At 41.3% G+C, this 14433-nt stretch overlaps 1 protein-coding gene across 1 annotated transcript; it reads left to right on the top strand.

Moving 5' to 3' along the window:
• The first annotated feature begins 154 nt into the window (after positions 1–154).
• On the top strand, positions 155–13724 carry ttc4 (tetratricopeptide repeat domain 4). Its single transcript, XM_033028775.1, has 10 exons — positions 155–382; positions 2523–2640; positions 2928–3089; positions 3958–4035; positions 5157–5281; positions 6324–6410; positions 8525–8754; positions 11480–11564; positions 12780–12862; positions 13603–13724. The coding sequence occupies exons 1-10, from the start codon at positions 275–277 to the stop codon at positions 13700–13702; spliced, it is 1176 nt and encodes a 391-aa protein (XP_032884666.1). The 5' UTR covers positions 155–274; the 3' UTR covers positions 13703–13724.
• The last annotated feature ends 709 nt before the right edge of the window (positions 13725–14433 follow it).

A 14433-nucleotide genomic window follows, 5' to 3' on the forward strand; every position in this document is an offset into this window, starting at 1 on the left:
GTAATCAATGTTGTGGGGCAACAGTTTGTGCGGGTTAGATTCTTAAATCTGTCAGTTCATACTTCTTCTCCGCTATAGGATCTTTGATCTTTGGTGTGGGAGGCAAAAATCCTCTGGTATCTTTGGTGTGGGAGGATCTTTGGGCAGGAACTGGAGTCGGGGCGGCGGAACCGGAAGCACGTGTTCTGGAATGTAGCGAGCCGCCGAGTGTATCACTTTGGAGGTTGTGCAGGCCGGCGGCGCGCTCGGACCAGTGGATACAATCAAAGATACAATGGCTTCCAGCACTGACCCCGAGGAGGAGGACGGCATGGACGAGTTCCTCGAAAAGTTCAAGGGGAAGAAGTACAAAGATGGCTTCACTGAGGACAACTGGGAGAAGGTGGGATTTGTGACCAGAAATTAGTGACGAAAAGCGATTAGCATCTCTAACTTCAAGTAGCCCTTGCTTTCCCTCTCTCCTCAGCCCTTGTTCTTCGACTAGTTTCACCGTCCTGATTAATCTTACTGATTGTATGGCTCCTTGTCACCTTCCCCATAGTTAACAATGAACTATTCAACATTACCTCATCTGCTTGATCTGTCGTTTTTATACCTCACCCTTTCCATATCTCTGGAGATAGTGACAACATGCTGGACTCCCTCTCCTGCCTCTCGGTCCGAAGAAGGACCTCGACCCGAAACGTTACACATTCCTTCGCTCCAGAGACGTTGCCTGTCCATCATTTTGTGTCTACTAAATGGCGCACTAGGTTCAATACTGGTACAAAAGGCTTTGGAATATAACAGTGATGGTTTGTAACTTTGTTAGTATTTTAGTAGATTACCCAACTAAAACTAGGTACCTCAGAGTCATGAGCAGAACTTACCCTCTTAAGAGTTTACTACTGCATGATTTGCAAATACAGGCAGATTGTGATTTTTCAATTGTCAGATATGTTGTATCGGGCGGTATATTGTGACGAAATGTTGCCGAAGTCTGGGCCTTCCTGAAAAGTTAAGACGTAAAGATACCTGACCCTTCTGAATTTGTAGTCGGCAGGACAGTACTCTGCATCAAAGATACTAGAGGAGCGCTCCTCTAGTATCTTTGCTCCGCATATCGCCACCTATAATAACAGAGATAGACACAGAGTGCTGGAGTACACCAGCGTCTATTTTAGGTATAAACCAGCATAACTAGTATAAACTGGTGATTGATTGCAGGCATGTCCAAGTGGACCGAGGGGTGCGTTTCCATTCCGTATCTTTCAATCAAGCAAAGACGTTTAATCTATAGTGTTCTTTAATCATTGTAATGTCCAAGTGTAGAAATCAGAAATGACCTCACTCATCACTAAACAACTGCCAGCAGCAACTCTGTATAATCCAGGCCAGTATTTTTTTAATTAATCCCACTTATCCTTGTTTGTGCCATAACTTTGTTTGCCTTGCAAAATATTATCTGGCACAGCAGGAGAAACCACTGCCTCAAATGCGAGAGAACTGGGTTCAACTCTGACCTTGGGTCCTCACCATGTGGCGTTTGCCCTGGGTGCTCTGATTTTCTTCCGCATTTCAAAGGTGTGCGGGTTGGTAGGTTAATTGGCCTTAGTATGTCTGGCGGAGGAAGTTGATGAGAATGTCACGGTGGCACAGCGGTAGAGTTGCTGCCTTACAGCAAAATGCAGCTGGGTTCGATCCCGACTATGGGTACTGTCTGTATGGAGTTTGTGCGTTCTCCCCGTGATCTGCGTGGGTTTTCACCGAGATCGTCGTTTTCCTCCCACACTCCAAAGACGTACAGGTTTGTAGGTTAATTGGCTTGATAAAAATGTAAAATTGTCCAAGTTGGCGATATGCAGAGTACTGCCCTGCCGACTACAAAATTCAGAAGGTTCAGAAGGAATGTAGAGAGAATTTTAAAATGTGGATTAATGTGGGATTTGTGTAACGGGTAGAGAATTGGCGAATATAAATAGGAAAGAACTACAGATGCTGGTTTAAATCGAAGGTAGACACAAAATGCCGGAGTAACTCAGCGGGTCGGGCAGCATCTCTGGAGAGAAGGAATGGGATATCTCCAGAGATGCTGCCTGGCCCACTGGGTTACTCCAGCATTTTGTGTTTACCTTGGTGAATATAAGAGTTTGTTTCCATGCTGCATATCTCCATGACATTCTTTGTGCATCCAGATAAAACGCTTTTACAAAGCCAAACACACCACCATTTGCCAGAGAATTGGTCTTCATGTTAATCCTTTCACAAAAGATAAGGCAACTTCCTTCACATATGGTAAAACACCCACCATTATGTCACGTCCGATAAAATATGAAACTTTTAGTTCAAAAAAGGTTTCCTCTTGGCTTGTGAATAGAGCTAAATTTGTAGATTATTTGCAAATTGTGATCAGTTAGAGCCATTTACTCCTTTCTTGTTGAGTAGTGACCAGGAGCTAGAGAAGAATATCAGAAGGATGAAATTAAAGGCAGAAAGGGATTTTTTTAAAGCTGACAATGTGTCTTTTTGTTTTTCCTGTCAAGGAGTTTGATAAAATTCCAATCTTCATGAAAAAGGCACCAGAAGACCTTGATCCAGTGAAGCACCCAGAAGTTGCCTGCATCCAGTCCATGTTATACGATGAGGATCAATCTCCAGAAGGTACAAGAAAAATAATTAAAGCAAATCTTACTCTAAATTTCAAACTTCAACATTGTAGACAATTGACAGATTCCTTCCTCAGAGAAAATGTTATGTCCCAAAAAAGTTATCTATCAATGGCGGGGTTTTTTTGTTTTATATACAAAGCTGGTAAAATGATTTAAACTGCACTTTCAGCCACAACTGGTGTAAGTGAAAAAATAAACCTAAACCTTCACTTAATTGGTGTGATTGCGAGTTTTTATATATTTACAGATTGTAATGTGCTTCTACCTTACAATTTACAGAGCTTGCAAAAACATACAAGAATGAAGGAAACGAATATTTTAAGGAAAAGAATTATAAGAGGGCAGTCGTCTCTTACACAGAGGGTCTGAAGAGGAAATGCTCCGACACAGAGCTAACCGTCATACTCTATACAAACAGAGCTGCAGCACAATTTTATTTAGGTATAACTTTCTGGTATTTAACAAGTTGGTGGATGGGTGGGACTGGGATTTATGATTTGTTCAAAAAATCAGAAGTGAGATTTAGAATTGAATTTGGAGCAGAGTAATATGATTAAAATTTAGTTTGTGGATTTGTTTGGGGCTGAATTGTATTCCTTTGTCAACAGGAGTTTGCAATTTAAAATTAATTACTGTTTTTCAGCTTTCATTATTAAACCCTTGGAAATAAGAAAATAGTTGCAACACAACCAGCCCACACAGACAATGTGTTCCCCCATCTTTTCATAAAGCCAATCTTACTTGGAAAATAATGAATATATATTGTGTTTAGTGGAATTGTTCTGCAACGCAGTTGATTGTATGCTGAGGTGAGGCAGTATATTTAAGTGCGACAAGCTCTCAAAGCTGTAACGTCTCATACATTAGTAGGCACAGCTGAGGGGAAATGTGTAATATGCTATCTTCCATAAGGCCCACCGTTCAGTTTAGTTTAGAGATACAGCGTGGAAACAGGCCCATCGGTCCACCGAGTCCACACTGACCAGCGATAACACTATCTACATACACTAGAGACAATTTCTGTAGCCAATGAACCTACAAACCTGTACGTCTTTGGAGTGTGGGAGGAAACCGAAGATCTCGGAGAAAACACACGCGGTCACGGGGAGAACGTACAAACTCTGTACAGACAGTACCCGTAGTCGGGATCGAACCCGGGTCTCTGGCGTTGCAAGCGTGTAAGACAGCAACTCTCCGGCTTATGGCATTGCACCAAGGTAATGGCAGGTAATTGTTAAGGATAGAAAATGTGAAGAATACAAAAGTAAAATGAGTGTGCTAACTATTGGATTTGATATTCTGTCTCTAGGTAATAATCGATCAGCATTAAATGATGCGATTGCAGCTCGAAAATTGAAACCAAATCATCTGAAAGCAATAATCAGAGGTAGGAGCTGCAAATGCACTGTCTCCAAAACAGCTTTTGTGTTCGTGTCCTTCCTCCCGTTTAGACTTTATTAATGGGAACCTATTCCCGGGGTTTTTTAATTCTTGAGAAACAGAAAAGACATTTGGAACTCCATAAGCAGAGAACCAGAAGAAAGAACACAAATTCCACAATAGCACAATATAACTCAAGATTCGTATTGTCCTTAAATACTCATTAGTAATTACTTGCGTTGTTTTGTTCCACAGTTTGATTTAGATTCATAAGTTAATTGAGTTATACAGCATAGAAACATGGCATTCGGCCTAACTTATCTAACCCAACCAAGATGCTGATCTATGCTAATTGTATTTGCCTATGTTTGGGCCACATCCTGCCAAATCTTTCCTATTCCTGGATCTGTCCAAATGATTTTTAAACATCGCAAGTGTGTCTGTCTTTGCTAATAGCACAGCCAATGCATTCCATAGACCCACCACTCTCTGTGAATGAATTTGGTTCTGAGATTCCCTTTAAATCTTTCCCCTTTCTTAAATCTAAGCCCTCTGGTTTTAGAATTCCCTACTCTGTGACTATCTAGCCTGTCTCTGCCCTTTGTCATTTTATAAACCTCTGAAAAGTCATCACTCCAGGAGAAACAAACCCAGCCAATCCAATCTCTCTCTAACTCAAACCATCCAATCCAGACAACAATTTTATGTGTGAGTCTTTCCTGCTCCCTCTCTATTTTAATCACACCCTTCCTATTTGTTTCTGCAGAAAGTTATAGTCAAAAAGTGAATTGAGGCTTTAGTCATTAATATTTAGATACACCAGTGCTACACAAAATCAATCAGAGCTGTGCTTGCTGATTGAGTTCCACCCATTCCCAATCTTTTTGTTGTTCATTGTTTTAATAGAACAATTCTAAGAATCGCTACTTGCTCCAGAACTATTTATTCTGGTCAATAGCTGATAGTTGCACATTGATAATTACAAAAGGAACAATAATTAAGGAACTTGCTTTGATTTCATAATGTTTCACTGTGATTTCTTAATTGATGAATATTTTTTTTTTAGCATAATGGTTTCTTCTTTGGCATTTGCTCTGGTATCTTAAATTTAGCTTGTGATGTTGACAGGTGCCCTGTGCCACATTGAACTGAAGGATGCCAGCAGTGCAGTATCATGGTGTGATGAGGGCCTCCGGATTGAACCAAAAGAAAAACAACTCCTTGAACTGAGAGCCAAAACTGATAAGCAGAAGGTATGGTTATTTGTAGGAAAGAACTGCAGATGCTGCTTTAAATTGTAGGTAGACACAAACTGCTGGAGTACCTCTGCGGGACAGGCAGCTTCTCTGGAGAGAAGGAATGGGTGACGTTTTGGGTCGAGACCTTTCTTCAGACTGATGTCAGGGGAGTGGGCAGGACAGAGATAGAATGTAGTCGGAGACAGTAAGACTGGTGGGAGAAAGGGGGAGGGAATGGAGAGTGAAGGAAAGCAAGGGGTATTTGAAGTTAGAGAAGTCAATGTTCACACTGCTGGGGTGTAAGCTGCCCAAGCGAAATATGAGGTGCTGTTCCTCCAATTTGCACTGGGCCTCACTCTGACAATGGAGGAGGCCCAGAACAGAAAGGTCCGATTGGGAATTGGAGAGGGAGTGCTGAGCAACCAGGAGATCTGGTAGGTTAAGGCGGACTGAGCGGAGGTGTTCAGCGAAACGATTGCCGAGCCTGAGATTGGTCTCGCCGATGTATAGGAGTTGACACCTGGAACAACGGATACAATAGATGAGGTTGGAGGAGGTGCAAGTGAACCTCTGTCTCACCTGAAAATACTGTCGGGGTCCTTGGATGGAGTCGAGGGGGGAGGTTACAGGACAGGTGTTGCATCTCCTGCGGTTGCAGGGGAACGTACCTGGGGAGGGGGTTGTGTGTTATAAGTGACTCTAAGAGAGACTGTTATTGAGTGGCTCCGAATGCAGGAGAAGTAGTCACCGTATCATACATTACTCTATGGTTACCAGAGATGGTCGGTGTGCTTCTCCAGGGCAGCAAAGAGCTTGCCAATATGGAAAGTACTTGCTGATGAAACTGGTAAAGTTCTAACATGTCTTTATAGTGTAAGAATGCTTGTGGCAACGTATGCAGACTCTCAAACGCCCAATATACAAAAATCTCCACAGCAGGGCCGAGACCAGATGACTTTAAACCATAATTTTGAATTGATGTTAAACCCAGTGGACAGATGAGTTCCTGACTGTTTATGGCTTCTGGTGTTGAATCACTCTATATTCTTTTTGATAGCGGGTTGAAGAGCGTAATCGAAGGAAGGCAACGTTGAGTGATAAGAAGCAACGGGTGCAAGCAGAGGCATTACTGAAAGCCATCCAGGTAGGGAACGTGGGAAGAAAGCGGGTGGTGGGTGGAGGGGTAGGAAGAATGGCATGTTTGAAATTAAATGCAAGTTTCACACAATTCAGGTATCCGATCCTTTGAATTATGAGGTGCTGTAGGTAGACACAAACTGCTGGAGTACCTCTGCGGGACAGGCAGCTTCTCTGGAGAGAAGGAATGGGTGACGTTTTGGGTCGAGACCTTTGAGTTTCTATGAGTTTCAAAGTAAAAGAAGTACTGATACTTTTGAAAAATATAAAAGTGGATAAGTCTCCAGGTCCTGACAGGATATTCCCTAGGACATTGAGGGAAGTTAGTGTAGAAATAGCCGGGGCTATGACAGAAATATTTCAAATGTCATTAGAAACGGGAATAGTCCCCGAGGATTGGCGTACGGCGCATGTTGTTCCATTGTTTAAAAAGGGTTCTAAGAGTAAACCTAGCAATTATAGACCTGTTAGTTTGACTTCAGTGGTGGGCAAATTAATGGAAAAGATACTTAGAGATAATATATATAAGCATCTGGATAAACAGGGTCTGATTAGGAACAGTCAACATGGATTTGTGCCTGGAAGGTCATGTTTGACTAATCTTCTTGAATTTTTTGAAGAGGTTACTAGGGAAATTGACGAGGGTAAAGCAGTGGATGTTGTCTATATGGACTTTAGTAAGGCCTTTGACAAGGTTCCTCATGGAAGGTTGGTTAAGAAGGTTAAACTGTTGGGTATAAATGCAGTAATAGCAAGATGGATTCAGCAGTGGCTGAATGGGAAAAGCCAGAGGGTAATGGTGGATGGCTGTTTGTCGGGTTGGAGGCAGGTGACTAGTGGGGTGCCTCAGGGATCTGTGTTGGGTCCTTTGTTGTTTGTCATGTACATCAATGATCTGGATGAAGGGGTGGTAAATTGGATTAGTAAGTATGCAGATGATACCAAGATAGGGGGTGTTGTGGATAATGAAGAGGATTTCCAAAGTCTACAGAGTGATTTAGGCCATTTGGAAAAATGGGCTGAAAGATGGCAGATGGAGTTTAATGCTGATAAATGTGAGGTGTTACACCTTGGCAGGACAAATCAAAATAGGACGTACATGATAAATGGTAGGGAATTGAAGAATACAGTTGAACAGAGGGATCTGGGAATAACCGTGCATAGTTCCTTGAAGGTGGAATCTCATATAGATAGGGTGGTAAAGAAAGCTTTTGGTATGCTAGCCTTTATAAATCAGAGCATTGAGTATAGAAGCTGGGATGTAATGTTAAAATTGTACAAGGCATTGATGAGACCAAATCTGGAGTATGGTGTACAATTTTGGTCGCCCAATTATAGGAAGGATGTCAACAAAATAGAGAGAGTACAGAGGAGATTTACTAGAATGTTGCCTGGGTTTCAACAACTAAGTTACAGAGATAGGTTGAATAAGTTAGGTCTTTATTCTCTGGAGCGCAGAAGGTTAAGGGGGGACTTGATAGAGGTCTTTAAAATGATGAGAGGGATAGACAGAGTTGATGTGATCAAGCTTTTCCCTTTGAGAATAGGGAAGATTCAAACAAGAGGACATGACTTCAGAATTAAGGGACAGAAGTTTAGGGGTAACATGAGGGGGAACTTCTTTACTCAGAGAGGGGTAGCGGTGTGGAATGAGCTTCCAGTGGAAATGGTGGCGGCAGGTTCGTTGGTATCATTTAAGAATAAATTGGATAGGCATATGGATGAGAAGGGAATGGAGGGTTATGGTATGAGTGCAGGCAGGTGGGACTAAGGGAAAAAAATTGTTCGGCGCGGACTTGTAGGGCCGAGATGGCCTGTTTCCGTGCTGTAATTGTTATATGGTTAATTGGTAATGGTGTGTGGTGACTGATTAAATAAATAAATTACTTTTAATTTAAACAAAAATCTTGAGTTGGATATTGTGGAATCATTTATCACACCCAATTAAAGAAAGTACTCTGTGCCTCTTCAAAGTGGATTGTCGAGTGCTTCCCAGTCCCAAGTTCTTGGTATAGTCTAGTTAATACCATAGCCTCTAAGGTTGATACGTGGAGATAGTGGCATGTTCATGCATTTTCTATATTTTTTTGTGCTTCAGTTGATTTCTTTATGGTCCTTTAGGAAAGAAAGATCAAATTATTTGAGCCTCCAGAGCTGCCCAGTCAAAGCGCTGATGATGAAAATGATGGAAAGAAGGACAACAGCATAGTAAGGACGTTGTTTAATGGAGTGAATGCTGAAAGTCATGTAGTACACCTGGATGAAAATGGCAGCTTGCATTGGCCTGTATTGTTCCTATATCCTGAGCATGAACAAATGGACTTCATCTCAGCCTTTCACGAAGATGCCCAGTAAGTATTTATTAAGCGTAAGATTCATTTTGATTTTTTAATTTTTTATTGATGCCATTGTCTTTTTGATTATAGGATTCAAAATTATCTCTTGTTTGAGAGGGAAAAAATGATTCAGTATAGTCAAATATTCCTGTTGGCTTATACTTTATTGCTATGTTGATTTTTTTTAAATGTTCCCGGATAAATGAGCAACAACTTGAAATTAAGTTTTCTCCTTATTGAGCGCGTTAGCAGAATCTCGATACCACGTGCACTGTTCTTGAGCTGGCACCCTTCAACCACCTGTATGTTTGCTGAGGTACCGTAGTTCCCATTTAAATAGCATCTCCAGAATTTAAAAAATCACTTTCAGATGCTCCTGTAGCTAACTACTCCCCATTGTCAGAATTTCCCCAGATCACTAATGCTATAAGATTGTTGGCATTCTGCTAAATTTTGGCTGCTGCTGAAATCTGGTTTTATTTGCTCCAACAGTAATGTCCCTTCACCTGGCATGTCTTTAAGCTCTAGAATGTTCTCCAAAAGCATCTGCTTCACACCCCACCTTTTTGTAAGGTTCTACTTAAAATCTACCACTGAGCAAACGTTGATGTGCCCTAATGCTCCTTGCATTATTTAGTTAATTTTATCTTCACTAACATCTCTATTACACAACTTAGGGTGTTTTGCTACATTGGAGGTAATATATCCTGGGAAGTTATTGATAACCTGCAACTACTGGTATCTTGCTATCTTTATTCTTATTTTATGCTGTGAATTGGTATCAGACTACTTTGCAACAAATATATTTGAAACAACGTGAACTAACAGTTAAATGGAGATGTATTGAGGACAGTCTGTGTTACGGTCAAGGAAGTACCGGTGTTGTAGGACTTCTGAACATAAGGGGTTACATTTTGGGAAGTCAAAGCAGGGCAGGAGTTTGGTAGGGCTCTGGGAAGTGCCGTAGAGCAGAGGGATCCAGGACTGCAGGTACATTGTTCTGTGAAAGTGGCATCACAGGTAGATAGGGTGGTAAAGGTGGCTTTTGATACATTGGTTCTCAACAGTCTGGGTACTGAGTATAGAAGTCGGGATGCTATGTTATAGTTGTATGAAATGTTTGTGAGGCTGCATTTGGATTTGGAACACTGTATTCAGCATGCTATAGGAAGGATGTCATTAAGCTAAAGAATGCAGAGACAATTTACAAGGATGTTGCCAGGACTTGAGAGCCTGAGCTATTGGGAGAGGTTGGGCAGACTAGGACTTTATTCCTTGGAGCGCAGAAGGATGAGAGGGATCTTATAGAGGTGTATAAAATCATGCGGGGAATAGATAGGGTGAATGCACAATCTTTTGCTCCGAGTAGTAGGATTAAGAACCAGAGGACAGGTTTAAGGTGAGAGCGGTAAGGTTTAAGGCGAACCTCAGAGCAACTTTTTCACTGAGGGTAATGGGTATATGGAATGAGCTGCCAGAATAAGTAGTTGAGGCAGTTACTGTAAAAGTACTTTAAAGAGACGTCCATGGATAGGAAAGATTTAAAGGGATATGGGCCAAATGCGAGAAGATGTGGTTATTTTAGGTGGGCATCATGGATGGATTGTGCCGAAGAGTCTGTTTCCGTACTGTATGAACCTGAGAACGCTGGAAATGCATTTACACAATGCCCAATGCCTATTGGAGGAGCAGTACCTGTTCTTCCATCTGGGTATATTCTTGTTAAATGGAATTAATTTCAAATTCTATAACTTTAGGCAGTATTCTATCTGTACCAGAACAGACCACTACTGCTGCAAGTTATCCATCGATGACATGGCTCCCTTTTTTGCTCACATTATCACAGGATATGGGCATGACTTACAGGCCTGCATTTTAGATTTTTAAACTAATTTCCTTTTATTCTCACTCTCTGTCCTTGAACCAGGCAATCTCTGATATTCATCATCGTATCTACTGTGACCTCAGCCTATGAGAGATTTATTTTGGCTACCATCCCCCCCCCCCTCCCCCTTCTCTTCCCTTGGAGTGGGGAGAAAACATTCACTGCCCTCTTTGGGATGGAGGTAGGGAAGAGAAAGACATATCTTCTTCTTCCCTAGTACTGCCAAGTGGAATGAAATCTTTGTCTTTTTTTCTGCTGACCTAGAATAAATAGAAAACTACCATTATTCTATTACGAAAGTAACAAACTGCAGATGCTGGAATTAGACTCCAGGTCAAACAATAGCTCGAGAGAAAAGCACCATGTCAACAATTCAGAAGAAGGGTTCCGACCCAAAACGTCACCGATTCCTTTCTCCAGAAATCCACTGAGTTACTCTCAGATTTTGTGTCTATCTTCGGTAGAAACCAACATCTGCAGTTGCTTCCTACACGGGCGCCACGATGGCGCAGCGCCAGAGACCTGGTTTTGATCCTGACTACAGGTGCTTCTGTATCGAGTTTGTACATTCTCCCAGTGACCTTTGTGGGTTTTGTCCAGGTGCTCTGGTTTTCTCCAACACTCTAAAGACGTACAGATTTGTAGGCTAATTGGCTTGGTAAAATTGTAAAGTGTCCCTATTGTGCATAGAATAGTACTAGAGTGCAGGGACCGCTGGTATGCGTGGACTTGGTGTGTACTGACTAATCATGTCATTGAGCACCTTCTATGTGGACATAAATGTATTTTTATGAAATGTTAGAGGGTGAATTTTTATGCTTTATGCAGAACTAACATTGGCTGTTTCCATTTTAGGTTTATTGATCATTTATCAGAAATGTTTGGTGAGCAATCACCCCCATGGGATACAGAAAAGAAATATAAGACAGCCAATTTGGAGGTATGACTTTAATTACGTTGTCCAGATAAGAGAGTAAAAAACGTTCTAAGTAGATTGTGACCATATTTTTAAAAAAGCTAATATTGACTTTTGATTTTCTTGTTTGGATAGCTTTTAATCTATATATTTTTAAATATAATGCTGAATTTAGGAAGGAGACCCTTTTATTTTAGATGAACTGTAATCCATTTCATAAACACCTATAATTAAATACATTCTGGTCCCCTATGGAGCTCCCAGTATAGGTCTACCACTGATTTTCTGCCATCCTTGGTACTAGAACTTTTCTAGATGATCTGTTTTGCCGGATAACTGGGGTCACGGCTTCCGAGAGGAGACTAACGGTACCGGAACTGTCTGCCTAGGCAGCTGAGGTATCTGCCCGCAAAGTTGGCCTCAGCCAAGGGAACGGATCTGCCAACTTTAGCTGGGCCGGAATTCCAGACACCCGGCTGCAGGTGGCAATTTCGACCCGCTGATCAGACGGAGGTCCCGATGAGGTCGAGATCAGCCGTCTCACTTTGTCTAGGCTGCACATTTTTGGGGGGACCTGAAAATTCTTGGGGGAAGTATGCTCTCGTAATTTTGTCCGGATTAAAGGAGATGCCGGACCACCAGTTGCTGGAAAATCGGTTCTAGACATGTATTGTCATAATATCTGTTTGAAATCATTGTGTGCTTTAAAAAGGCAGTCTAGAATAGGAAATATAAATGATTACAGTTGAAGGCAAAATTAATTCATTCATATCTCTGTGAATACAGCCTCAGAACATGCATTTGTAACCTTTCCTTTTAGGTTTTTATTCTTGTGTGGTTTTCATTTACTGTTGGTTTTATTATAGGAATAAGTTTGATGGAGAATAAGAACAAAACCTGTAGTACATGTTTATTTGGACAGCTAACTACATGCTGAATATTTTCACACACAATAGTCTTTGTATATCAGAATCCAATAGTAATGATCCTTTTACACAGAAAATCAGTTCAACAAGTGCCAAAGGTTATTGAACAGCAAGACAATCGGGCATACAAGTGCCTGTAGGTAGACCATTGTAAGATGCAGGAAGGAATGCTTTATCTGTTGCAAAATCTGTAAACTAATTCACTGTTGTAATAATCAAGGAATGGGCAAATTATCTTAAATGTCTTTGGTAATATTAAAATATAACTGAAGCTACTTTATTAATGTGGTACTTGGAATATTTGTGGCCACAGCTGTACTTTGAAGATGAGCAGATGGGGGATCTTTTCCTGGTGGACCCAGTGTGTTCCCTGCGGCAGGTGTTGAGTCACCCCAGGTGAGCAGAATGTACCTTCTAGCCACATACCTCCCTTCAATTCATGCTGCATCTTTTGTTGGTAATATTTTGTATGAAGTATCCTTGTGCCACCTTTAAAGTAATTGAATATAGGCACTCCCTATCTTGCGTACTAAGCAATTTACGTTAACTCAGTCGCGTAAGCAATTCTTTATTTCCAAGTTGCGTGTGCTGGTAGTCTCAGTAGCAGTGCGCTACTGCCCTTGCATGTGGCCGTTTACGCAAGCCAGTCAGCTGTTTTTGTGGTTGCACCCACACGGCCTCCGCGTCGAATAGTAAAATTAACCCGTGCGCAGTAGCTTTACCGTCACCGACTTGCGCAACATCTGACTCAAACACGGGTCTGTGGGACGTAACTCTTGCGTTACAAATATATGAAAGAGTTAGGCAGTGGTGTGGCCTATCAGTCTTGTCTTTTTAATCTATTAGACATTAGTTATTAAAAGCAGTCTTTAGGCATTGGACTTTGGACTGCTTTGAATGTTGGTCTAAAATTTCATGAACACCATTGTAAACTGTAGGGATTATTCAAGCTAAATGGATGGTAGTACACAAAATGTCTGAGTCCGGCATACTCCTCAGTCAAACCTGAGCTGGATTGTATATTTACCAATGTCTTCTATGGCACTCAAAATACCACAGGTGCAAATATCTGCTAAGACTTTGTGCTTTAAATGTTGATTCTTCTGTTCCAAACTTCTCTGAATCTTTGTCTCTAGATACGTTGTGAAGGCTGGCAATCCAAGAATCATAATTCTGGTCAGAGGTTCATCGTTCTGTAAAGAATTTCTATCAGGAAAAAATCTTCAAGAAAATTAAAACGTCTATATTTGTATTTGAATCCAATCAATACCAGTAATTGACTTCTGGAAGCTGAACAAAAAGGACTTTTTTTTGTTGTTGTGGGCAAGAGGGCAGGAGAGTGTTGGGGAAAGGATCTGACTGCAACTCCAATGCTATCTTTTGTCATTCTAAAAATGTAGCAAATGTTGGTTTTATAATTTTAGAGGTTTTGAGCCTTTTAATATCCAGCTGAATCTATGACAAGCAACATGGACATTTCTCTCAACAATAGCCTGGGAATCATAGTGTAGATGCTGGAAACCTGAAGTAAGAGGGCTGGAGCTACTGAGATCGGCCAGCATATGAGGCGAGTGAGAATTTCACTTTGAGATCATAACAGCAAAAGTGATAAAGCAACTTAGAGGCTGGAGAGGGAAGAACAGAACAATGGGGATGTCTGAGTGAAGTTACCAAAGCAATTCTCATGTTTGTACTGTTGTTGAGAAATTAATTGGTTCAGTTGCAGGCAAATAGGACTAGCTTAGATGAGGCATCTTAGTCAGCATGGATGGATTGGGACGAAGGATTTGTGTCTGTACCGTGTGACTGAGAAAGTTGGAAATGCGTTTACACAATGCCTAATACATTTTTGAGGAGCAGTACCTCTTTCTTCCATCTGGGTATAATCATGCTAAATGGAATGAATTTCAAATTCTATGACGAAAGCCAATGTGTTCTGTCTGTTCCACTCCTGTTGCAAGTCATCC

Source organism: Amblyraja radiata, chromosome 10 (assembly GCF_010909765.2).
Source record: "Amblyraja radiata isolate CabotCenter1 chromosome 10, sAmbRad1.1.pri, whole genome shotgun sequence".
Classification (NCBI taxonomy): Eukaryota; Metazoa; Chordata; class Chondrichthyes; order Rajiformes; family Rajidae; genus Amblyraja; species Amblyraja radiata.

Excerpts from the sequence above, each read along its gene's own strand:
- ttc4 (XM_033028775.1), top strand. The coding sequence starts at position 275 with ATGGCTTCCAGCACTGACCCCGAGGAGGAGGACGGCATGGACGAGTTC. Across the intron at positions 5,282-6,323 it reads CCAAAACTGATAAGCAGAAG|CGGGTTGAAGAGCGTAATCG; the intron begins GTATGGTTATTT and ends TCTTTTTGATAG. Across the intron at positions 8,755-11,479 it reads GCCTTTCACGAAGATGCCCA|GTTTATTGATCATTTATCAG; the intron begins GTAAGTATTTAT and ends TTTCCATTTTAG.